The sequence below is a fragment of the Eurosta solidaginis genome, chromosome 5 (genome assembly GCF_040869045.1).
Source record: "Eurosta solidaginis isolate ZX-2024a chromosome 5, ASM4086904v1, whole genome shotgun sequence".
Classification (NCBI taxonomy): domain Eukaryota; kingdom Metazoa; phylum Arthropoda; class Insecta; order Diptera; family Tephritidae; genus Eurosta; species Eurosta solidaginis.
In genome coordinates this window covers 117,161,323-117,188,033 of record NC_090323.1, presented here as the reverse complement: position 1 = coordinate 117,188,033, position 26,711 = coordinate 117,161,323, and the positions used below count along the sequence as shown (strand labels likewise).

Here is a 26,711-nt window from a genome sequence, read left to right as displayed (position 1 = left end):
AACTACCTCATGTCTTAGTTGTTGTAAAGTTTTTCTCAATTGCCTTCTTTCGCATATATTATCTTCCACACATCACATAATTCGTATGCGGTTATGTGTTGAAGTTATGCATGTTTGTAAGGCGGTTTTCAGAGAAACTTGGTATTTGTTGTTGTTTTTGTTCTATTTATAGAACTACAACGAATTAACCAAATGTTGTCTACTTATATGAGTTAACCGGGGATTGCCCGTATCGCTTTAAATGTATGAAAACATTTATTTCAAACAATTTTTAATTTTATAATTTATTTAATAATTTGGGTAAAATTTAAACAAAGTGACATCAGGACGGACAAGGCGACAGCTGTTTCCATTATACCTTGTACATCTCTTCAAAGCGTTTTCTCCCGGAATTGGGAGTCGAACCCGAACTCCTACGATAGTTGAAATGGTTATAAACGCATTCAGCTACGTCATGTCTTAATTATTGTAAGGTTTTTCCCAATTGCCTTCTTTCGCATATATTATCTTCCACACGTCACATAATTCGAATGTAGTTATGTGTTGAAGTTATGCATGTTTGTAAGACGGTTTTCAGAGAAACTTGGTATTTGTTGTTTTTGTTCTATTTATAGAACTACAACGAATTAACCAAATGTTGTCTACTTATATGAGTTAACCGGGGATTGCCCGTATCGCTTTAAATGTATGAAAACATTTATTTCAAGCAATTTTTAATTTTATAATTTATTTAAAAATTTGGGAAAAATTTAAACAACGTGACATCAGGACGGTTTATTATTATTTAAATGCAACTTAATTGCATCGGAAAATTTCATGTTGTACATTAAACGAAAAAAGGACCCAAAACGTTTTCGATTTTAGGTCGAAATATATCATAGGCCGTATATTACTCTACAATATTTATTATTAGGTTAACTTTGTTCGATTACAATATGCCCATTACATTAAATCGGAAATGTAATATTGTGTCCCCATTGTTGCCACTTACCCATATTGGGCTGTACGATCCTAAAAAAATTGTTCCAAAATAATTGTTAGCGCACAAAAAACTTTACAGAGAAGTAATAATTTAACCGGCCCATTTTTTTGGACAAATTTTACTCACACGTAAATACATAGGTCTTTATTTAACAGATTCTTTGTTTTTTATTTTAGTTGCTTTCGAAAAAACACGAAATCACAAATATTGAGTTAACTTTTGTTCAAACTAACCAAATTTATTTATAACAATTAATGGCAAATTTGCTCGAAAATGTTTTTGCATTTGCAGATTTAATCCTTATTTTAGATAAAGTATGTCTTATACTGAACAAAAAATAAATAAATTTGCTACAAAAATATAACACTAAATTTTTTGCATTGTCTTTTATGCTAATTTATTTTATTTCTTATTTTATTATATATTCTTTTATTTCAAATTAGTTTATTATTATTTAAATGCAACTTGACTGAATCAAAAATTGAAAAAAATACAAATTGGTCGAATTTCGACCACAGGCGATACTAGTTATTATTATTGTATAGATACCTTTAAAGTTAAATTTAGTTTTAGTGTATAGCAATTACACGGGTTAGTAGGTATTCGTTCAATTTTGCCAGTAGGTATCCAGTATGTATCCGGTTGAAAAAGTGCTGATGCGTGAAGTGAGCTGCATAGCCAGAACGTTGTATAAACTTTGCCGCGTCCCAATGGTGCTGATGAGTTGGAACTTTATTGTACAAACAATCCCCCGTCCCAATGGATTGGAACTTTACCCATCAGATGCATCTTACTCATTAGCTTAATTTTATGGGTGATGGGTAGTCAATTTCAATGAAAATAGTAATATTGTTCGTTGAGTATTGTACATGCCGGCCCCGATGCTGACTCCAGCATAAATGTTACGAAAACGTGTATTGTAGCTGACGATAATAAGGTGTGTGAAGGTTTGCCTATTAGAAGATAAAGTGGCATTTAGGCAATTAGGAAGATGTTCGTCAGAAGTCGGGATCGGTAATCTGCAGATTTTAGAAAGGTTAAGGTTATCAGGTCAGCGGGATGCAGCATTAATGGTAGAAGCCATCACCAAAAATGCAGACGGAACTAAAATATAACATGTCCTTACTCGTCCAGCATCAGTAATAGTTAAATGTACTCCAGAAGAGGCAGTAGGTCTATACCTAAATCAAAAGTTTACAGTTAAAACGTATTTGGAAATACGATCTGGGGCCAAATGAAGTTATGCTGACATTTACCCAGCATATGAATTCCTAAGAAAAGAAGAAATTGCATGTTATCCTCCAAAAGAATGCATTCTTATAACTGATCTGTCACCGGAAGTCCACCTGCAAGCGTTGGTGAACAAAACTCTTGAAGGAATGGAAAAAAAGATTGTTGAAGAGAGAAAAAAAAAGATTTAAAGAAGACATGGGGTTATTAGTAGATTTTCCAAACCAAGGCGTTGGGACGACCAATGATGGCAACACAGCCAGACGTTTTTCCCATGCCCTTCAAATGCTGCGGAAATAACGGGAGTTGACGAAAATCTAATTAAGCGATTTGCCGTCATACTTCAAACTATGTCATGTGGATTCGCCGTTGACCACAAAAATGTTTGTAGATTTGTACCCATGGTATTACATGCCATCGAGCATTCACAAAATTTTGATTCATGGGGCAGACATTATTAATAAAGCATTACTTCCAACAGAAAAGCTCTCAGAGGAAGCACTGGATAATAGAAATAAAGATTTTAAGAGCTACAGGCAAAACATCATAACAAAGATGTCTCGTAAATATACAATGGAAGATTTATTCAATATTTGTTTTTTTTTGTCCTCAATCCCCTAATATACTCTATTTCAGAAAAGAACTCGAAGGAATTTAAGGCAAATTCGACAAAGAAGCACTTAAACTATTGTCAACCCCAAAAGCAAATTTTGATCAAGGCTCCGACATCTCAGACCTATATGAAGAGTTCGACTCAAGTTTCAGCGATTAACATAACGTTATCGACTTAGATTTTTTTGATTTTGATTACAATTATTAAAGTTTATTCCAATTACTTATTACTACATACAAAAATATGCTTTTCTTCACGATAATACGTTTTCTCGAATGCATTTTTTTAACTTTGATGTAACCTTTTATAATTTAAATTTGTTTAGCTCAATAAAAACTTAAAAAGTGGTGAAATAATAATAAATATTTTCAAATAATATATTTATTTTTATGTAAAAGTGTTAGTTGGTGAGAGAGAGAGAACAGTGAATTATTTATTCCAATCGTGACTTTATATCAGCTAGGTTGATTATATATCACACTGTGCGGCTGATCCATACGACTTTCATATGATTTTACGTATGCTAAGTATGCGAAACAGCCTGTGTAGTATCGGAATGAATACTATAGTAAACGGGGTCCCTGTTTGTGTGCGGTATGGCTGTCTGCAGCACGTGGCAGGGTTAAGGAGCACTATACTCTTCGTGTGGCAATTACAATGGAAATAAATTAACTCACCGAAGCAATATGACGTATTTCACTGTCGCTAAAATTTTAGCACCGTCGTTGTCCAAAGAATAGAACCAAAACTCAGATTTAGTGTGCTTACAACTTATCTATATATTAATCCGCTAACAAAATTTCCATACAATCAATTGACAGGCTTTTTCGCATAGTTAGCGTACGTAAAATCATATAAAAGTTATATCAATCGATTCGCATGGATCAGCTGCAGTGCATAGGCCTATTTTTGTTAACAAATATTACTCTATTTGTTTATAATTAATAGAAACAGTTTTTTGTAAATTCGAAAATCTGTGCAAATATCGAAATTGCCATCCGCAGGACCCATTATGTTCACAAACCTCACTGAATTCGAAATTCCAAAAGCTGCATTGTCGCGTTGCTCAAATGTTTCATCTACACATGTACATATTCGTACGCGCCAAACGGTGAGAGAACTACTGCCTCTCTCATTTTCAGTTCAAATAAAATATTGTTTCCCATTGTTGCCACTTACCTGTATTGGTCTGTACCAAAATCCTTAAAAAATTGTTCTGAAATAAGCGCACAAAAAACTTCAAAGAGAAGTAATAACTTAACCGGCCTATTTTTTTGGACAAATTTTACTTACACGTAAATGCATAGGTCTTTATTTAAAAGACTCTTTGTTTTTATTTTAGTTGCTTTCAAAAAAACATGAAATAACAAATAATGAGTCAAGTTTTGTTCAAACTCACTAAATTTATTAATTTATAACAATTAATTGCAAATTTGACCCAAAATGTTTTTTGCATTTCCAGATTTTATGCTCATTTTAGATATAGCACGTCTTATACTGGAAAAAAATAAATAAATTTGCTACAAAGATATTACATTAAAATTTGTATATTGTCTTTTATGCTAATTTATTTTGATATTTCTCATTTTATTTTAGTATATTATCTTTTATTTCAACTTAGTTTATTATTTATATGAGTTAACCGGGGATTGCCCGTATCGCTTTAAAAATTATGAAAACATTTATTTAAAGCAATTTTTAATTTTATAATTTATTTAGGAGTTATGCATGTTTGTAAGGCGGTTTTCAGAGAAACTTTGTATTTGTTGTTGTTTTTGTTCTATCTATAGAACTACAACGAATTAACCAAATGTTGTCTACTTATATGAGTTAACCGGGGATTGCCCGTATCGCTTTAAATGTAAGAAAACATTTATTTCAAGCAAATTTTAATTTTATAATTTATTTAATAATTTGGGAAAAATTTATACAACGTGGCATCAGGACGGACAACGCGACAGCTGTTTCGATTATACCTTGTAAATCTCTTCAAAGCCTTTTCTCCCGGGAGTGGGAGTGGAACCCGCACTCCTACGGTAGTTGAAATGGTTATAAACGCATTCAGCTACGTCATGTCTTAGTTGTTGTAAAGTTTTTCACAATTGCCTTCTTTCGCATTTTTTATCTTCCACACATCACATAATTCTGGTATTAAACTTGGTATTTGTTGTTTTTGTTCTATTTATAGAACTACAACGAATTAACCAAATGTTGTCTACTTATATGAGTTAACCGGGGATTGCCCATATCGCTTTAAATGTATGAAAACATTTATTTCAAGCAATTTTTAATTTTATAATTTATTTAATAATTTGGGAAAAATTTAAACAACTTGACATCAGGACGGACAAGGCGACAGCTGTTTCGATTATACCTTGTAAATCTCTTCAAAGCCTTTTCTCCCTAGAGTGGGAGTCGAACCCACACTCCTACGATAGTTGAAATGGTTATAAACGCATTCAACTACCTCATGTCTTCGTTGTTGTAAAGTTTTTCTCAATTGCCTTCTTTCGCATATATTATCTTCCACACATCACATAATTCGTATGCGGTTATGTGTTGAAGTTATGCATGTTTGTAAGGCGGTTTTCAGAGAAACTTGGTATTTGTTGTTGTTTTTGTTCTATTTATAGAACTACAACGAATTAACCAAATGTTGTCTACTTATATGAGTTAACCGGGGATTGCCCGTATCGCTTTAAATGTATGAAAACATTTATTTCAAACAATTTTTAATTTTATAATTTATTTAATAATTTGGGTAAAATTTAAACAAAGTGACATCAGGACGGACAAGGCGACAGCTGTTTCCATTATACCCTGTACATCTCTTCAAAGCGTTTTCTCCCGGACTTGGGAGTCGAACCCGAACTCCTACGATAGTTGAAATGGTTATAAACGCATTCAGCTACGTCATGTCTTAATTATTGTAAGGTTTTTCCCAATTGCCTTCTTTCGCATATATTATCTTCCACACGTCACATAATTCGAATGTAGTTATGTGTTGAAGTTATGCATGTTTGTAAGGCGGTTTTCAGAGAAACTTGGTATTTGTTGTTTTTGTTCTATTTATAGAACTACAACGAATTAACCAAATGTTGTCTACTTATATGAGTTAACCGGGGATTGCCCGTATCGCTTTAAATGTATGAAAACATTTATTTCAAGCAATTTTTAATTTTACAATTTATTTAAAAATTTGGGAAAAATTTAAACAACGTGACATCAGGACGGTTTATTATTATTTAAAGGCAACTTGATTGCATCGGAAAATTTCATGTTGTACATTAAACGAAAAAAGGACCCAAAACGTTTTCGATTTTAGGTCGAAATATATCATAGGCCGTATATTACTCTACAATATTTATTATTAGGTTAACTTTGTTCGATTATAATATGCCCATTACATTAAATCGGAAATGTAAAATTTTTGGCTGAAAAACTTCACAAAAATTGAAACTGTGCACGTGTCCCCACTTTATAAATTTTCAATACGGAAAAAACGGCTTGGATGAATCGGAAAATTTCAGGTTGTATATGAAACGAAAGAGAAACGTCCCAAAAACGTTTTCGATTTTAGTTCAAAAAGGCAACCGGCATCATAACGGCTTTTTCCCATTTCAAAACTGTAAATGCTCGCAGGCACCAAACGGCGAGAGAACTACTCCCTCACTCATTTTCAGTTCGAATAAAATATTGTGTTCCCATTGTTGCCACTTACCCATATTGGGCTGTACGATCCTAAAAAAATTGTTCCAAAATAATTGTTAGCGCACAAAAAACTTTACAGAGAAGTAATAATTTAACCGGCCCATTTTTTTGGACAAATTTTACTCACACGTAAATACATAGGTCTTTATTTAACAGATTCTTTGTTTTTTATTTTAGTTGCTTTCGAAAAAACACGAAATCACAAATATTGAGTTAACTTTTGTTCAAACTAACCAAATTTATTTATAACAATTAATGGCAAATTTGCTCGAAAATGTTTTTGCATTTGCAGATTTAATCCTTATTTTAGATAAAGTATGTCTTATACTGAACAAAAAATAAATAAATTTGCTACAAAAATATAACACTAAATTTTTTGCATTGTCTTTTATGCTAATTTATTTTATTTCTTATTTTATTATATATTCTTTTATTTCAAATTAGTTTATTATTATTTAAATGCAACTTGACTGAATCAAAAATTGAAAAAAATACAAATTGGTCGAATTTCGACCACAGGCGATACTAGTTATTATTATTGTATAGATACTTTTAAAGTTAAATTTAGTTTTAGTGTATAGCAATTACACGGGTTAGTAGGTATTCGATCAATTTTGCAGTAGGTATCCAGTATATATCCCGTTGAAAAAGTGCTGATGCGTGAAGTGAGCTGCATAGCCAGAACGTTGTATAAACTTTGCCGCGTCCCAATGGTGCTGATGAGTTGGAACTTTATTGTACAAACAATCCCCCGTCCCAATGGATTGGAACTTTACCCATCAGATGCATCTTACTCATTAGCTTAATTTTATGGGTGATGGGTAGTCAATTTCAATGAAAATAGTAATATTGTTCGTTGAGTATTGTACATGCCGGCCCCGATGCTGACTCCAGCATAAATGTTACGAAAACGTGTATTGTAGCTGACGATAATAAGGTGTGTGAAGGTTTGCCTATTAGAAGATAAAGTGGCATTTAGGCAATTAGGAAGATGTTCGTCAGAAGTCGGGATCGGTAATCTGCAGATTTTAGAAACCGACCGCTTGTAAAGGCCTTGTTGTATGTGAACAGTGACGACCCGAACGAGGTTGTCTGATCCTGGATGAAAACCTGACCTGGCGGATTCCAGACGAGTTTCTTTAATATGTTCAGGGACTCTGCATTCTGGCGGTGAGACGTTTTATGTGGTTGAAACTTGCGGCTTCAAGAAGTTCGAGCGTGCGTATACTGCGGCTGCTTCAATCCAAGTGACCGAGTTCCATTCCACGCGTTCTGTTTACCACCCAAAGCTAACAGGCCTTTGGCGGGGTAACTTAACGAAACGTCATTATTTCTTTTAGTATAAGTGCTAACGGCCGTAATAAATAAGCGGTTTTGTATTAAATTGCATTAGGGTGGCCGGCCCTTAATTTTCCTTTGAGGTTAGCCTGTAGGCCTAAACATGCCGGCCCCCTTGCGGTACGCAACCTCGCCTTGCCCTGCTGCTAGAGTAGACAATATCTAGAGGGAGAAAGATGAGAGATTTGTCGATGGACTGTACGCATGAGTTCAAAAGTATAAAATATTCTTTATTACAAAATTCATAATTTAAAGGCAAATTCAAAATTCATAAAATTAATTTTTTTTTTTGGATATTTATATCTGCGACAATTTAGGCTTTGGATACTCCAGAGAGCACGAAGCCAAATATTGTGCTTTGCGCAAAGAGCGGACCGAATGACGCTGGCAGCACTTGGTTTAACCAAAAATTTTGGAATATAAAGATATTGCATGCACGAACTTCGGTGGAAAGCAGCGGAGCGTAACAAAATTCTAGTAGGTCACTTTCACCACACCAAAAACTTTTAACACAATTTTTAACATAATTTAGGCACAGAAATACACTGATTGGAGTTTTAGTGAGTAAAAGTTAAAATTCTGAACACATTAGCTGAATAAAAAGTGTACAAATAATTATTAAATAACAAATACAGACAGTGGTAGTTTAACAAATTCTGCTGTGGTAAGTGGTGAATGTGGCCTACTAGAATTTTGTGAAGCTTGCCTCACACTATTTTTCGTCTATGCAATGTCTCTCTATTATATCTTTTCTGGTTTAACATGATATCGGCATATACGTCTGCCCCGAGAACTAGGCGAACTGGCGACGCGATGTAGAATTTTGGATCGGCGAGACATATGTGCGTGTACACAGTCGCGATGGCTGGATCCAGGTTGTGACTAAGCGCCACTCGGTGGAAATGTGGTGTGACGACGGCATGGGTCGCAATGCGTTTGTTGTCACCGTGCTTCCCCCGCAGACACACCACACAGCCTGTCTTGCTACCTACTCGAGTTTCGTCCAGCCGCAGATCCCGGACCAAGTCGGCCGATATATCGGTATAACGGTTGATGGCGAACAAACATCGATTAGTGCTCGAACCAGGTGAAGTCGTCCTCCAGCTTCAATTTTCACGATAGCGGTCGGCGGAATAGATATCGTGGGCCGCAGTACCGGTCCAGCGACGGGGTCCAGCCCTGTACGTCCACTGCGGAACGTTAGCGGCGTCCTTAGCTAGCGAGTGGCAATGACTCCTCGAGAATCGGTGGCGGTTGACGTAGAGCGAGGCAGGCTAGTCGTGGTGGCTTCGTGACGGCGATTTGTGTTGTTGTCAGCCAGCTGGGGGCGTTGTCGTTGTCGGCGGCGACGGTGAGGGGTTCTGTTCGACTGTTGGCGCTGAATGCGCCATGGAGAGGTAATTGCCACAAAAATTGCCCAAAAGTGCTTCACGCATCCGTTCCTCGGGCGTCTTAGATCGATAGACTGGGCAGAGACGGATCGGATGCCTAGCCGAACACAAATGGCATGGGACCTTGAAGTAGCTGGCCTTCTTTTCATATAAATAAAAAAATAAAAAATAAATGTAAGGCGCGATAATCTCCGAAGAGATCTAAGGCCGAGCTTCTCTTCCAATTTGCGTCGTGCTCCTCTTGATTTTCCCTACAAATTGGCCGGACGGGACCTACATGTTTTATGCCGACTCCGAACGGCATCTGCAAGGCAGATGAGTTTTCACTGAAAGCTTTTCATGGCAGAAATACACCCGGAGCGCTTGCCAAACACTGCCGAGGGGCGACCCCGCTTAGAAAAATTGTCTTCTAATTGAAAAACCTTATTTCTAAAATTTTGATGTTGCTTTGCCCGGGGTGCGAACCCAGGGCATACGGTATGATAGGCGGAGCACGCTACCATCACACCACGGTGGCCGCCATATACCTGTCTGTAGAGATTATTTTTCAAAAAAAATATCTGGTTGTGGCTGAGTGAAGAGATTACCTCAAAATTTTGACTCATAAAATTCTTCAAGTATACAAATTTTAGAAAAAAAGTTCAAGTTTTGGGGTTATATTTGTGTCCCCTATTGTATTTTAAATTGCAGAAACTTACTATAAATTGTGGTGATGTTTACTATAAACCACACTGGGCTCCCACCAACAAGGTGCAAAACTTTGCTGGATTAATGTGTGGACATTATTACACTAGTGGCTAGTTCGGTTATTACCCCTTCCCTTGTATGTGACAATACACTACTCTTTCTCCTCATACGTTCGTAAACGATTTGGTATACTTTTTTAATTGGTATCTCATTGAATAGCAACGTCTTATTTGCTATTAACGACCTACCAGACTATTTGGTACATTTGGCTTTTTGGCCTAAAATGGTGCAGGGTGAGTAAAGTGCTCATTAATTGCGGCCATGGTTGCTTGTTCAGTTTGTAAGGTAAGGCATTTCCTGAATGGAGAAATGTCATTATGAAAAATGCACGCGGTTGTACGGTGGCATAGCAGCGGTAATTATAGTAAATTTATTTGTAATTTCATTTTCTATTATTTTTTTCTTATATTTTCAGGTAAAATGCAATGAAGTGGTCGACTTTCATGAATAATCCTGGGCGTTGAATGATTCAGTAAGCAAAAAATATATAAATGTCATAAATAATGATGACACTTTTCTATGGTGATCCTGAGCTAGTAATTGCATTGAATAGAAAAGTTGTTTTTATTGACCCTCAAAATCGACAATAAAAATTTGTTAACAATTGGGTACTATCTTTAACTTATCTAAAGTTTCTGCCGACCCTTGACATTCCGTAGTCAGTTTGAAGAAATTATAATTGTCATTGGTAGCTTTGGACATATGCATACAATATTCGTTTTACCAACAGAAGTTAGAGCCTCTGTACTACCGCTGCGTTGAATTTCTTTCGGCTGTGAATTTGACGATGTCTTTTCAGGTTTAGTTAGCGGAGCAGCTTTTGATCAAGTATTTGAGGAACCTGCGCTTTTATTGTTGGCTTCGCCATGGGCAACAACATTTTTATTTAACTTTTCTTTGCCACAAAATTGGCGGTGTTGTGGCGATGCCTAACGTTGACACTCTAATCCACAAAAATATGTTTGACAACGCGCACATACCATGATACATGTATCATGGCACATACTATATCACACAAACATTGCAAGTGGCGCATTTTGCTATATCGACAGGGCGACCAATTTTCCTATCCTTATGATTATTTTCATATGTAAGATGAGTTGCATCGTACAATCCCAAATATTGACTCGCTGTCTTACTATTAATTGTTGCTAACATATTGTTTAGTAGCTGATTAAACCTTTCCTATTCTGTTAGTTTACGTGACCTTTTCGGTGGATTGCAAGAATCATCATCACCACTCAGAGCTGGGTGAATATAGTGGCGATGGCGGTGAGCCGGTGAGTACTGTGGTGAGCCCGGTGTATACTGCGGTGGGCCAGGGGAATAATCGTGTGAAGGTGATGGCGGTGAATATTTAACACCCGTTTGCGAATATGCAGAGCTGGGTTTGCACTCATTCTAGCATTTTCCATTGATGCGCAGCTAGCAGGCGAGCCTACAACACGAGAAGGTAAATTCATTAGACCTGCGGAAGCAGCTGAAGACGTGGATGCGCTATTATTGATCATGCTTGCTGTGTGTAAATTGGGTACGTTGGAGTTCAATTTGCTAGTGAGATTTGGCAGCCAGTTGGACAATGGTTCCGCAAAAAAGCTCTTCAAATACCTTGCGTAGAATTTTCATCGCTTGTGATGCGGGTGTTAATTTCAAGGTCTCGAAGGGACATTTGCGAAAGCAAAGGCGACAAAACTGTTGCCACTCCAGTCATTACAGTCTACTACACTTGAGCCGTTATCAGTTGATAGTTTGCGAGTGGAATGTATCAAACTAAAATGTTCTGCTGCAGATAAAATCTCACGCTTAGCCTTAGTTACATCCTCTTTACGGCCAGTCACTACGAAAACGGGCTCCTCACCACGCACAGGAGTATTTATATACGTATTGGGTTTTGTTCGCAGTGCCTTGATTTTAAACCGAAACTTTAAATTAAATGGTATTTTTTAGTCTTCTAAATTTTCTTTTTGTTTAGTAATTTTCATTGAGTTTAGAAAACGTCATTTAAAATTTGACTTTTGCCGCTGCATAGAGCTGACGGTTAGATTTAACTACGCGTGTGTCTACAAGACTTAAGGGCAACAGCAATCTATGAGCACTGCATGCAGAGCTTCTGTACAAATATTTTGGGCCTTACTTTGGTATGCCATATTAAATGATTTCCATGTTTTCAACAGACATTTCGATTAAAGCATAGCACATACAAAGAATAGGAGATCTTGCGAATTAATTCAAATATTTTTAAGTGTAATGTTATTCTTGTCTAGTAGATTTTTTTTTTTCTTTTTTCAAGGTACAATTCAGATGCTATCACATTATTTTACAGCCTGGAGTCGCGTTGTCCTTTTACGGTAATGGCATTGAGGGGGATCGTAACGATTCGTATCCACAAAAATGCTGTGTTTGCACAGCCATCTTGTGTGGTATTGACTAAAAATTTTCTTCTTATCTCTGGTAGTGAGTACGTTTGTGATATCCGACTAAAAATTTGCAAAGTACTTCCACAAGCCTTTTTAGGGCCAGCGCGCGCTCTAGATTTTATAATCACTGATAAGACATGCTTATAGTCAGACATATATCCATACAATATTCTAGGAGTGGAGCGGAAAAAACGGAAACCAGAAATGATGCAATATTAATGTACATTGGTAAGACCATATATTGTACGATTGTAGCATTTAGAATTATGCAGATGGGTGGGCCATACGTACAATCTTACCGCCCCTTCTATGACGTCGTGATACCTAAATATCTTAAGATAACCCCAACCACTACTCGGTTTATGGTTGCTTCATCTTAGCTCACTAATCTGGTAACAACGCTTTTGTATCACGGGCATTAAAATCATTCTGGAAAGCATGGGAAATTGAACCTATCTTAACTTTATCCAGCGTAGAGTATCGATTTCATATATATTCACAATGGTTTTAAAATTTGACATTACATTGACAGTTCTTTTGGCGAACATTTTGTAGATTCCATTATTCGGTAAATTTTGTTATGGGATTGCTCAAATCCGGTGAGGATTCCATTAGGTAAAAGGCATGCTGAAATAGCTTCCTCTTCCTCATCGGCAGCTGGTTTTGGAGATGTGTTGTAAATTATATTGTGAAATTATTCGTAAAGCGTATTATAGTACACGATTAATCGTAAAGAATTGTTTTTGAAACGTAGACCTAACAGCGTTACGCAGACGCTATCAATGAGGTACAAATATTTTCAATGCGTTATTAGAACTCTGGCTCGTTATCCTAACATCTATTGCACTCCCTTTTGCTAGTTAGCCGATATTGATGCATGATCTTATCAAAACTCGCTGATTCATTAACGTGACCCGTTGTTGTTTTGCAAAATGCATATTCCTTTCCGAATTCAGAGAAAGGGTCTGCGAAGTACTTGCACACTTCAGCTGAAAAAAGGGTTTTGTTAATTGCCCAACAGTACACATGTATGTACATGTACATATGATACTTGTTTGATTTCGACTGGCTAATTATTGAATTTGTGGTAAAACTGTTTGATGTATTGCGTGAAAATACTCGGTTGAAATTCCACTAGATTGCCTATTTTCACGGTGTGGAAACATTGGTTTGGGATTTCGTGAAGTGGAATACTATCGGCAAAGGTTTTAATTGGATGCAGCAGATTCTTCTGCCTCCTCGCGATGGTAGGACAAGATGATGAGTTTTACCAAGGGTCGGGTTATCTGGCCTTTCATCGTCATGATATCCACCACTCTGACGCGATCGTCAGTTCCTGGGTGTAATTTAACCACCCGTCCGAGTCTCCATTCATTTGGAGACAAGTGGTCCTCCTTGATTACGACCAGGTCCCCGATTTTCAGGTTCGTTTTGGGAAATCTCCATTTATTTCTTTTCTGCAGTTCAGAGAGGTATTCCGATTTCCACCTCTTGCAGAAGGAGTGATGTAGGGATTTTAACTTTTGCCATCGATTTATGATTGAGGCAGAGTTTTCGCTGGCGTCAGGTTCTGGTGGAGATAAGAGATGTCCTCCTACCAAAAAGTGACCTGGGGTTAGTGGCTCCAGGTCTGATGCATTGTTTGACGCAGGGCTCAATGGTCGGGAGTTGAGGCAGGCTTCGATCCTGCATAGCAAAGTCGCAAACTCCTCAAAGGTGAATTTGCTACCTGAAGCGATTTTTGTGAAGTGGATTTTAAAACTTTCACTCCCGCCTCCCACAGTCCCCCCATGTGAGGAGCTGATGCGGGAATGAAGTGCCACGATAAAGATTGATGGGGGTACTTGGATATGGTGTTTTGCATTTGTTTTGGGCATTTTGTAGGAATTCCCTCAATTTCGCTTTAAGTGCTCTAGAAGCCCCGACAAAATTCGTGCCATTGTCGGAAAACATCTTACTAGGGCAGCCTCTTCGCGAAACGAACCTCGCAAATGCTGCTAAAAATGATTGAGTGCTGAGGTCGGAGGTGGGTTCCAGGTGAATCGCTTTCGTTGCAAAGCAAACGAACAAGCATACATACCCCTTCGACACTCTACAACCTCGTCCCCGAAAGTTCTTTATATCTAAGGGTCCCGCAAAATCGACTTCTGTATTTGTGAATGCCCGTGAGTACGTAGATCTCTCCTTGGGTAAAATTCCCATTAGCTGGGTTTGAACACGTTTTCGGTAAATCGTGCATTCCTTACAATTGTGGATCGTCGATTTTATCATATTCTTGACTCGTGGTATCCAATACTGCGTGCGGATGAGGCGTAGCATAAGTTGGTTTTCCCCATGGAGTGAGATCCTATGGGTAAATTTTACGATAAGACGCGACAACTGGCAATTATACGGCAAAATAACTGGGTGTCGCTCGTTGTACGGGATATCTTCGGAAGCTATAAGGCGTCCGCCTGCCATCATAACCCCCTCTTCATCTAAGAATGGGTTCAGTGGTAGTACCTCGCTCTTTGCTCCTATAAGTTCTTTAGATTTTAAAGCTGAATACTCCTCCCCATAATGCCTCTTTTGATAGATAATAGTCAGACGTTGGGTCGTTGCTTTTATTTCGCTCGACGAAATTGAGCAAGACTTCGCCTGAAATGAGGCTCTTGTTGTTGGGTTAGTTCTTTGAAAGAATCTCCAGATGTAGGATAGTACTTTCAAAGCTCTCGAGAGGTCACAAAATCTTGTGAGGATATCAGAGTCTGTATCTACTATTGATGAGTGTAGCTGGACCCGATTTTCTTCTGACGTGGTGGTATATTCTGTTTCTTGGGTAGGCTAATTTGAGCTATATTCATGAAGCCAAGAGGGGCCCTCCCACCACAGGGCTTTGTTGATAAGATCTTCAACGGGTATACCTCTACTTGCGAGATCTGCCGGGTTTGATGCCGAGTCGACATGAAGCCAGTTTTCTTTCCCTACTTTGTCAATTATTTTTGTCACCCTATGGGCAACGAAAGTGGACCACGAGCATGGGGGTTTGCGAATCCATGCAAGGACGATTGTCGAATCCGTCCATAGATAGGTTGTAGGGTTGTTAAAATTAAGATTTTTTGCGACTGACTCTACTATTTCTGCTAGCAGAACCATACCACATAGTTCAAGGCGGGGTAGAGATATAGTCTTCACCGGGGCTACACGGTTTTTTGCGAAGAGCAGATTTATCTACTTGTACCCTCAGGTATATTACGGCTACGTATGCTTTCTCGGAAGCATCGCAAAAGCCATGTAGTTCGCTACTCGCTACCGGGGAAAACTGTACCCAACGTGGTATACGAATGCTTTCAATGTTTCGGTAGCTTTCTAAAAAATCATGCCATCTATCTAATACCGCGGGAGATACGGCTTCGTCCCAGCCCGAGCCTTCCAGCCAAATACCTTGCATAATGATTTTCGAGGTAATAATAAATGGCCCTAGCCAACCTAGTGGATCAAATAATTTTGCTATAGCAGACAATATTGTTCTCTTTGTGAACACGACTTGGTTATCTATTGGTTTCATAGAAAATTAGAAATAATCAGAGTGGGCATTCCACCTGATCCCTAACGCTTTAACCATGCTACCATCTTAAAAATTTAAAAAGTTTTCATTTAATAAATGCGATCTTGGAATACCTTCCAGTAGTTGGTCGCAATTGGAAGTCCAATTCCTGAGGGAGAAGCCGGCTGATTGTAATACCGCTCGGATTTCGTCCCTTGCCTTCGTGGCGGTGGCAATGGTGTGTTCGCCCGCTAAAACGTCGTCGACATACATAAACTGTCCTAGGATGTCCGATGCGATGGGATAGGTTTCCTCTACGTCCTCTGCTAATTGGAGAAGGGTCCTTATGGCCAGATAGGGCGCGCAGTTCACTCCGGAGGTCACGGTCTTCAATTCGTATAGGCTGATGGGTTCGCTGGTGGATGACCTGAAGACGATGCGTTAATACCTGGTGTCCATGGGCTCGAGCAATATCTGCCGGTACATCTTTTCGATGTCACTGTTGAATACGTATCGGAACAATCTCCAACGGAGTATGAGAATCGTTAGATCACTCTGAAGGACTGGGCCTGAATGAAGGACATCATTTAAACTGATTCCATTAGCAGTGGAACAGGAGGCGTTAAAAACAGCTCTCACTTTAGTGGTGGTGCTTTCTTCCTTAATTACTGCGTGATGGGGTAAAAAATAGGTATCGCATGTATCTGCCGGAACATGCTCTTCTACCCGTGCCATATGAGCTAACGTTTCGTACTCTGATACGACTCGGTTATATTCCGTCTGCAATTCGGGATTTTTCGCTAACCGGGTTTCATTTCTGAAAAATTGTGAGCACGCGCTCTTAAGCGACGGACCTAATGAGATACCCTTTTTAAAATCCTGCTTAAAAGGCAAAGACACGATATATTTGCCATCCTCATTTCTTTTGGTGGTTTTTGATACAACTCTTCGCAGTAATTTTCGTCTTTGGTATAAATATGGTTTTTGGGAATGTCTTCCAGCTCCCAAAATGACGCTATTTGTATGTCCAGCGATACCTCATTAAAAAATGACACACACCTGCGGCCGGGCTGGCCGTTTCCGTTTGGCCAGTTAATATCCAACCAAACACTGTTTCCTGCGCAAGGAGGGTGCCTAAAACATTATTTCGTATACCGCCTAGCATTATCTGTGCGTAAATATCCCCACCCAGAATAAGATCTACTTGTTCATTTACAAAGAACCTCCGATCTGCTAGCACCAATTCCGAGAAAACTTGGGATAAAACCAATGCTGTGGTGTGTATGCGTACATTCGGGTTTATTGATGACCGCAACTGAATGAAGTATGCCTCTTTCACTTGGGCTGACATCGTGTTGTTTATCCCTGACACTTGTGCATTTAGCTTCTGACTGGGCAAATTTATTCTTCTCTTAAGTCGCTCCGAAATGAACGAGCACTCTGATCCGGAGTCTATTAGGGCGCGGGCCGAAAAGTTTTCATTGTTATAAAAGATATTGACTTGCGCAGTACCTAATAGAACCCCCTTGCTTGTATTCGCGAAACAGGAATTGAAGTTGGTTGGTTGATTATTTGCCGTGGCAAACTGACGTTGGGCCTGATCCTGTGCCGAAGTAGATGGTCTTTGATCTAACTGTGTTTGTTGGGTTGTGGTTGGTCTTGCACTCGTGCCCGCATTTTGTCGAATATGCAGGAGTGTATGATGCCTTGGATGGCAAATGCTACAATTAAAGGAGCACGTACATTTGGATACTGTGTGTTTTGCCGAGAGGCAATTAAGACACCCCCGAACATGTCACGGAAAGTTGGCCAGGAAAGGTAGTCACCTTTGAATGCATCCGTATCGCACGGAGGTAGTCGCATGCTGTGTTCCTGATCAGGTGTACCTTCTCCCTCCTTATCGCGTTTAGTTAGCTTTGCTATTAATTCAGCCATGGTCGCACTGCCGCGTAAATATGCGGAATACGTTGCTTGGTATTTCGGTTTGGCCAGCGCTAACACCTTTTTGTCTGCCGTTTCAGAGTACAAGAGATCCTCATAAGCTAGCTTTGCCTTTCTCCAATTGTGCTTTAACTCTCTTGTATTTTGTGAGTTCAGCTTGAGGTCTGTCGTTGAACTCAGCCTCAAACTGTGCCACCTCAATTAGAAAATTCGAGTTTGATTCTCAGAAGCAAAGGGAAGGGTTTCAATAACCTAACACCACCACTCGAAAAATTTTAACGCAAAAGAAATATTTTGGAATCACCTGTTTATGATCTTTTCAAATTTATTATAACCAAATATATGACTGTAAATTAAATTTTCAGCTCTTCACCACTGAATACTAGAATTTATGAAAAATAATTATATACGTGTGTGTGATATAAGTATAATAAAATATGTGTATGAAGATACAGTGAACAAAAAATCTAATATAAATGTGGGGATTAAACGACTCAGACCCAATTTATATTGCTTTTAAAATAAAAGAAGATATTCTATTTAAAATGAAAAACCAGTGAGCCTGTATGTGTGACCGGTGTGCAATACAATATGTGAGGTTATGCCTCCTCCGCTAAAATGAATATTGCTGGTGCTAAGTGTCCAAAGAAAATTGCTTGCCACAATTAACGAGTGTAGCTAGAGCCAATAAATGGTCTATTGCAATATGGGCGTTTGTGTTTGCACGTTTAAATTTTTAAACCAGCAGAAAGCACTGTGTTGGCAAGTTTTTCAATATTCTGATAACGACCAAACTGGTGTCATAGAAGTTTGGACAAGCACCTTTTTGTCACGAATAAATTCAAAATTTGTTTAATGATTTATAAACGCGATGGTTGCAAGAACCGAAAGTGCAGTGCAGTGTAACGATTTAAGGAAAATTAATAAGATTTAAAACCACTGACTGCTAACTACGGGTGGGTGAGAGTATTGGATAGACAAAGGCTTTTGTAATAGCACTGGATTAACTATTTTTATCACCGCATGTGATTTATATGAAATAAAATTAACCACTTTTTTCTTGTGTCACTTTTTTAATCTGAGCACATACCTTTCAACCAAACGTTCTATTGGTGTATTGACGCTCAACAAATTCCGTTGCTTTGTCCGGAATGGCTTTGTAGTCAACGCTTAATGTCATGATTTGATAAATTTTATTGCTTTTGTTAGTGGACTGTATCTCGATATAGTTCTGACTCCTTTACTGGCGCTGATGGACCATGAAAACCTGACCTGGCGGATTCCAAACGAGTTTCTTTAATATTTTCAGGGACTCTGCGTTCTGGCGGTGAGACGTTTTATGTTGTTTAAACTTGCGGCTTCAAGACGTTCGAGCGTGCGTATACTGTGGCTGCTTCAATCCAAGTGACCGAGTTCCATTCCACGCGTTCCGTTTACCCCCCTGTTGGACCAAACGTTGGAGTTCAACATATTGTGTAGGCAAAGATTTGTTTGCAGCCGACGTTTCGGTCGAGACAGCAAGGCGTCTCCTATTAAAAAATGTCCCGGAGTGAGCACCAACAAGTCATCGGGATCTGAGGTTAGTGGGCACAATGGCCTCGAATTGAGGCACGCCTCGATACGAATTAAAACGGATGATAGCTGTTCATATGTCAGTCGCGTTCCACGGACGGCTCTTTTCAAATGGTATTTGATGGATTTTACATTGGCCTCCCAAAGCCCGACAAAGTTGGGGGAGTGGTGTGGATTGAAATGCCATTGAATATGCTGCTCAGTTAGTTTGTGAATTACTTCGCGTTCAAATTCGTCTCGAAATTTTTGGTAATTGGTTTTGAGAATGGCTTCTGCACCAATGAAGTTAGTCACAGTAAATGTCGTGACAAAGTCCACTTCGTCCAATAAATCGCTGTAAAGTCCATAAAAAATGTTCGGTAGACAGGCTGGTGACTGCTTCAAGATGCACCGCCTTCGTAGCCAGGCAGATGAATATGGCAATGTAGCCTTTCGATACAGTGTTCCCTCGATACTTCGACAATTTCAATTCAATGGCACCTGTGTAGTCGATTCTAATTGCTATAAACGCGCGTTGAGGGGAATTAACTCGGTGAGCGGCCAAGTCTCCCATTAATTGCGTCAATGACTGGGGTTTATTACGAAAGCACGTGATGCAATGTGGAAGTTGATTACACACTGTTTTTTGGCCATGTATTATCCAAAACTGCCGTCGAATGTATGCTAACGATAATTGCGTGCCACCATGTAAAGGGATCATAGGATGCCTTTGATCGTATGGCAGATTGGCATGTTTTAAGCGAACGCGAACAACTTTATTGGCGTCTATGAATGGTGTTAAACTGATTAGTGGACCATTGGTAGACAAGTTGGTATTCGATTTGATGCATCGCGTTTCGGCTCCAAAAGCTTTCCACTGTACTAAGTAAACAATTCGATAGAGACTTGATTGCAGTTCGTTAGCTGTGCGCGGTCCGTAATTTTTGTCACCAACATTAGCTTTGCGGAGATTATGAAAAAATCTAAGAAGCCAAGCTGTTACACGTATAAGTTGATTGTAAGAAGAATATCGAAGTATAAACGACGTGTGTATGACTACCGTATACGTTAACATCTTAGTCGGTTTTTCTTCTGTCATTGTGCTGTCGATTTCTTCGCGGTTCATGAAGGAAACAGGCCAAGCCGATTTATCTTTCCGCAACCAAGCAGGCCCTTGCACCAAACCAAACACCACAACCGGATTTCACCACAGCGCTGTTGTAGATGTTTTTGTGCCCAGTTGGCAATGGTTGTGGCCAATACTGCTCCACACAGCTCGACCGTGGAATTGCATAAGCAACGGATGAGCCATCGCAGAAGGCATGTAATTCCAAGGAATGAATGTTTGAAGTGTAGGTAAGCCATCGAGGTATGGCAATCTCCTCTATATGAGGAAGCGCCGCAACGAAATTACGCCAAGCGGTTACAACTGAGGACGGTAGCTCTTCGTCCCAGTATAAACCCGACTGTTTTCCGTCGTGGCGCGTCAATTTCAATATCCAGATTTCCTTTAAGATTATCTTTGCAGCAATAGTTATTGGACTTAAGAGTCCAAGTGGGTCGAATATTCGTGCTACAGTACCTAACACCGATCGTTTAGTCGCTAATTGTAAAATTTGAGGAAAACGTGAGAACTTGAACTAAATGAATGATGTTCTGCGGGGATGGATTGCAAGAGATCAGGTGTATTGACCGGCAGATCGGAGGGCTGAAATAAGTTGATTGCGCATTTGTATTGCTTTAGCGACTGTGTCGCTACCACTAAGTACATCGTTTACGTAAATATCATTCAGTAAAATGTCCTCGGGGCAAACGCTCTTTCTCATCACTGGCGATTTGGTGAATAACCCTTATTGCAGTATATCGAGCTGAAGCCGTGCCGAAGGTAACCGTGGCAGTATTCTTGCACTTGTCCATCCGTAGCTCGCCAAAGCATTCGTTGGTAATGCACATCATCTGGATGCATGTCAATGCATCGGTGCATCTTTTGGATGTCGTCTATAAAAACAAATTTGTGTAAACGCCAATTAAGAATAAGTGCAGGTAGGTCATTTTGCAATGGTGGACCAGTGTACAACAAATCATTTAACGAACGGCCATTTGACGCTTTTGACGAAGCATCATAAACGGTTCGAATTTTCGTGGTGGAGTTATCCATCTTGAGTACTGCATGATGTGGTAAGACGCTGGAGCTAAACGTAGGCTTATTTGTTTCAGTCAGCGAATAATGTTGTTCTTCGCTGCACGTCGCTGGAATGATTTGGTTGCAGTGAAAGTAGTCGTCTATACCCTACGTGTATTGAGAACAAAATGTATCGTCGCGCTTAAATTTACGCTCCAGTTGTAAAAAACGATTGAGTGCGATTTGTCTGGATCGGCCTAAAGTTTGATTAGGTTCGTAGATTGATTTTAATGGAAGTCGAAGCAGGTACTTTCCATTAGCTTGTCTCACATGGGTTTTTCAAAAAAACTCTTCGCACCATTTGTCTTGCTGTGACATTGTGTTTCCGGCAGGCACTTGTTCGCTGTCGTAGAATTTTTGCACAAGCGCTTCTAATTTAATGTTAGTATGATGGCAGCGCACCTTGATAGCAGGAGGTGGGGAAGAATCGATTCGACCCAGCAAAATCCAGCCGAGATGGGTTTTTTGAGCAATCGGCTGATTGAACGCACCGATCCTCATTTCCGGTAGTAAGATTGCGCAATTATATCAGCGCCAAGAATGACGTCAATTTTCTTAGGATGATAGTATAAAGGGTCTGCCAGAGTGAGACCTTGAATATGTTTCATTTCTTGTGGAACACAGCGCCGACTTGGCTGTTCCGCAGTGAGATGAGTCAGAACGTAAGCGCTTTCGATGGGAACAGCAAAATTTTCGTTGAGAATGTATAGTGCAGCTCGCTACAAATTTCGACTGGCTCAGAGCACTAGAACCAGGTTAGGTTAGGTAGTAGTGGCTGCCCCATGTTCACGCCTCTGCCAGTATCAGTTGGCCCGTTGTGGTACCACAGAAAGACACCATTAGCCCTCTTCGAACCATTTCGAGGACTTGATAAAAGCTACCAAGTCCCTTATATCATGCTCCCAGACCTGGCGTAGATCGCTCAGGAAGGAAGATCCCAGACAGCGTTGTTTGGGGACACTTAAGGCCGGGCAGTTGCAGATGAGGTGCATCACCGTTTCCTCTACCTCGTCTTCTTTACAACTTCTGCAGTATCGTCGGAAGGGCGCTCCTAGCCTTTCCGCATGCCTTCCGATGAGGCAGTGCCCAGTCAGAACTCGTACAAGTGAGGAGATTTTGTTCCTTCTTAGGGTATAGACGTGACGGGATCTCTTAGTATCCCATTTAGGCCAGGGTTGCTTTGATATTCTACATCCCGGGGTTAGTAGCCATCTTTCGTTGGCTTGACTGTAGGTATATTCTTTTAGCATTAGCTTGCAGGTGGCAAAAGGCATAACTAGGCGTTCTTTGTCAGGAAGAATCTGTCTGGTCGTACCCTGCCTAGCAAGTTCGTCTGCAGCGAAGTTTCCCTCTATGTCCCTGTGTCCCGGGACCCATGTGAGGTGTACTCGGTTCTGTTGGGCCATCTCCTGAAGAGATCGACGTCAGTTAGTGTCAGTTAGGAGTTGAATGAATAGGAACCAAGGGATTTTATTTCCGGTTGGCTATCGCTGAAAATAAAGATTTCCTTGCCGGTATTCTGTGTGCCTATTTGAGTCGCGACTTCCATGATAGCTGCTACTTCTGCTTGGAAGACGCTGCAATGACCAGGTAGTTTGAAAGAAAGTTGGAGATTTTGGTCCTTTGAAAAGCAACTACCCCGTATAGCAGTATGGGTCGGATAACCGATGTGTAGATCCATCTGCAAATGTTGGGGGCAAGATCCCATTTATTGCCTATGGCTCTTTTACACGTGAAAAAAGCGATATACGTTTTTTTTTGGCGCTGGATAATATCTTTCCAGTTCAACCTTTTGTCCAGGACCATGCTTAGGAATTTAGCCCTATCGGCCAGATTAAGGCGCACTCCATTTAGTTCCGGTAGGGTTAGGGGTGCTATTTTGTACCGTTTGGTGTGTTCCACTTTGTCTGAATTGACGCTGAGTCCGCATCTGGAGGCCCACGAGGAAACCTCCCGCAGTGCTACTGCATCAAGTCACACAATGTTTGGGGGAATTTGCCCCTCTAAGCAATGGTAGTCCGCATATGCCACAACCTTGCCGCCACCCCAACGTGTGTCTCGTAATAGCGAGTTCACCGTTAGGTTCCATAAGAGCGGGGAAAGAACGCCGCCCTGAGGCTTGCCTCTTGTGACATAGCGTATTATATCAGACTTCCCCATGAATAAAAGTATTTTCCTTCCCCTGAGTAGTTGATCGATTAGTCCCACGAGGAACGTTGTTACGCCCAGATCCGTCAAAGCGTTATTGACGGCGTTGAAGGCTCCTTTAATATCTAGGAAGGCCACTACACAGAAATCCTTTTCGATCAGGGATGTTTCTATAGTAGAGACTAGGCTGTGCAGCGCAGTCTCAGTGGATTTACCCTTGATGTAGGCATGTTGATAGCCAGATATGAGCTTGCTATCAATAGTGGTCGTGATGAAATCACTTATGATCATCTCTAGGCTCTTTAGCACAAAGGACGAGAGACTAATCGGTCTGTAGTCCTTTGGCTCGTAATGAGAGGCTTTACCAGCCTTAGGAATGAAGATGACCGTAGCGTTTCTGCACGCATGCGGAATAAAATTTAAGGCCAAACAGGCAGAATAGATATGACAGCCATCTGCCTGTTACCCCCAAGGAGTTAATAAGTTGTGCGGGAATGATCCCGTCCGGTCCGGCAGCCTTGAAAGGTTTAAAGCTTTTAACTGCCCACTTAACCCTCTCCTCCGATATGGGTATATTTACGGACAGATTTGTTACAGGTACTTCTGGTGGGTAGTTCTGGTTTCCAGGAAAATGTGTGTCCAGGAGCAGATCTAGAGTCTGCCCTTCTGAGCTGGTCCAGGTACGGTCATGCCTCCGCAAAAAGCTCATTTCTGTTTGGGATTTTGAAAGCAAGCATCGCAGCCTTGCTGTGTCGTCAACGCTGTTTACTTCTGTGCAGAAGTTTCCCACGAAGTTCTCTTCGCCTGTCTTAGGGCTTTTTTGTATGCCCTTTAATTGTCTTTGTATAATATCATTGTGGCTCGTTGTCTAGGCTTTTTGCCCTGTTATACTGTGTCCTGCAGGATTTGCGAAGTAAGTCCAAGTCATGGAACTACCAGTGGGGTTTGCGCTTTCCGCATGGTTTTGGCTCTGGGCAAGCCTGTTGGAGGGCATTAGAGAGTGTCGTTGTAAAGGTCGCTACCAGATCCTCCAGCTCCTCCGTTGAAGAGGGGATTTGTGAGGGCAATTCCTGTAGGTCTCTAGTTATCAGATAATTGTCGGTTTCCCTGTTCGTATTGTGCGGGTTGCGTTTTACGATGGGTTGTTCCACCAAAAAGTCTATCACAACTTCGATGTAGCGGTGGTCTGAGAAGGAGTGTTCCTCTAGAACACGCAATTTTTTTACATATCGATACATACTTTCACTACAAATGGTGAGGTCTATGACCTGTCTGCGATTTTTAGTAATAAAAGGTGGTTCGTTAGCAATGTTGCAAACTACCAGGTTAGTTGTTAAAAGGTAATCAAAAAGTGACTCACCACAAGTGTTGATATCGGAACTCCCCCATTGGACGTGATGCGCATTTGCGTCTGCTCCGATAATTAAGAGGCCTTTGCTGGGGTCGGCCACCATTTCTTTCACCATCCTATGGGGGGGGGAGGCTCCTCAGCATCATACGGCATGTACACAGATGTCATCGTTATGTCAGTGTTCCCAACTGCCAAGCTGACCGCAGTCATGTCGCCATTGCTATATTTAGGTAAAAGAAAGATGTTAACTCAGACTTTACCAGGATGCAGGTTGTAACATTACCTTCTGCTAAAGCTCGGATGAGCTTGAACCCACTGGCCCCCAAACCACAGATCCTGGAGTTATTTACCCAGTGTTCTTGGATGAGGACCACGTCGAAGTCGCCTTTAGAAAGGCGACTAATGAGAGCACCTGCTGCTTTAGATTTGTGGACGCTTATCTGAAGCACCCTCAGTTTGAGTTGATCCAGACTCCCCTCTCTCCACTACCGTAACGTCGGCTTCTTCCCCGTCGCTATCCAGTAGATAATCCTCCATCGTCAGATTGCCCAGAGCACCTGCACAATCTGACGAGGCGGAAACCATACTCTCTGCGCCGGAGAGCTCCGCTTTCCAGGCAGCCGAAAGGGATGCGCGTTGCGCGTCGCCACGGTATACATGTCTTCGACATCGTCGACGCCGTAATACACCCTTCCGTTGCTCCTACTGAGGTGCTCGAGAACATCTTTATTGAGGGCCAAGACGACCTGCCTCCTCGGTCCTACAGCGTCCTCGACTCGGATTACGCTCCAGTCGTGCGCCGGGAGAGCCGGGTTCATGACCTGCGGCATTCGCAGAATACTCTCTGGTTCACCTGGAGTTGCTGGAACCCATGCTCTTGCCCTTGGCCTGGCTGGAATGTCCTTCCAGTCGACGACCTCTATCTTAGCCCCGAGATAGACAGGGCCTAGCCTTGCAGCTGCTGCTTTATATAGAGCAACACTTCTTGCGTCGTCGCAAGCGAGGACCTTGATCTGGCCATGGTACCATCCCGCATCAGAACCACGTGGAGGATTGCCCGGAATCTCCATCATGACGTCGAGAACGGCGACGCCGTAATACACCCTTCCATTGCTCCTACTGAGGTGCTCGAGAACATCTTTATTGAGGGCGAAGACGACCTGCCTCCTCGGTCCTATAGCGTCCTCGACTCGGATTACACTCCAGTCGTGCGTCGGGAGAGCCGGGTTCATGACCTGCGGCATACGCAGAATTCTCTCTGGTTCAGCTGGAGTTGCTGGAACCCATGCTCTTGCCCTTGGCCTGGCTGGAATGTCCTTCCAGTCGACGACCTCTATCTTAGCCCCGAGATAGACAGGGCCCAGCCTTGCCGTTGCTGCTTTATATAGAGCAACAGATCTTGCGTCGTCGCAAGCGAGGACCTTGATCTGGCCATGATACCATCCCGCATCAGAACCACGTGGAGGGGTGCCCGGAATCTCCATCATGACGTCGAGAACATCGGTGCCGATTTCGTTCCGGACATACGGCCACCGGTCTTTCGGGATGGCCCCACGGTCATTTCCGCGGTCCAGGATCTCTAT

General features: G+C 40.8%; 1 protein-coding gene across 5 annotated transcripts in view; it reads left to right on the top strand.

Annotated features, from left to right (window-relative positions):
* The window catches only part of Rint1 (RAD50 interactor 1), a 466,626-nt gene that overhangs the window by 404,448 nt on the left and 35,467 nt on the right, over positions 1-26,711 (top strand). Inside the window, exon 10 of one of the 5 annotated variants that reach the window (XM_067791695.1) lies at positions 10,428-10,446. The exons of the other annotated variants lie outside the window; for them this stretch is intronic. Within the exon in view, the coding sequence (XP_067647796.1) occupies positions 10,428-10,431 (4 nt within the window). The 3' untranslated portion in view covers positions 10,432-10,446. Of the gene's footprint in view, positions 1-10,427; positions 10,447-26,711 lie in introns of those variants that run through there. 5 annotated transcript variants of the gene reach the window in all.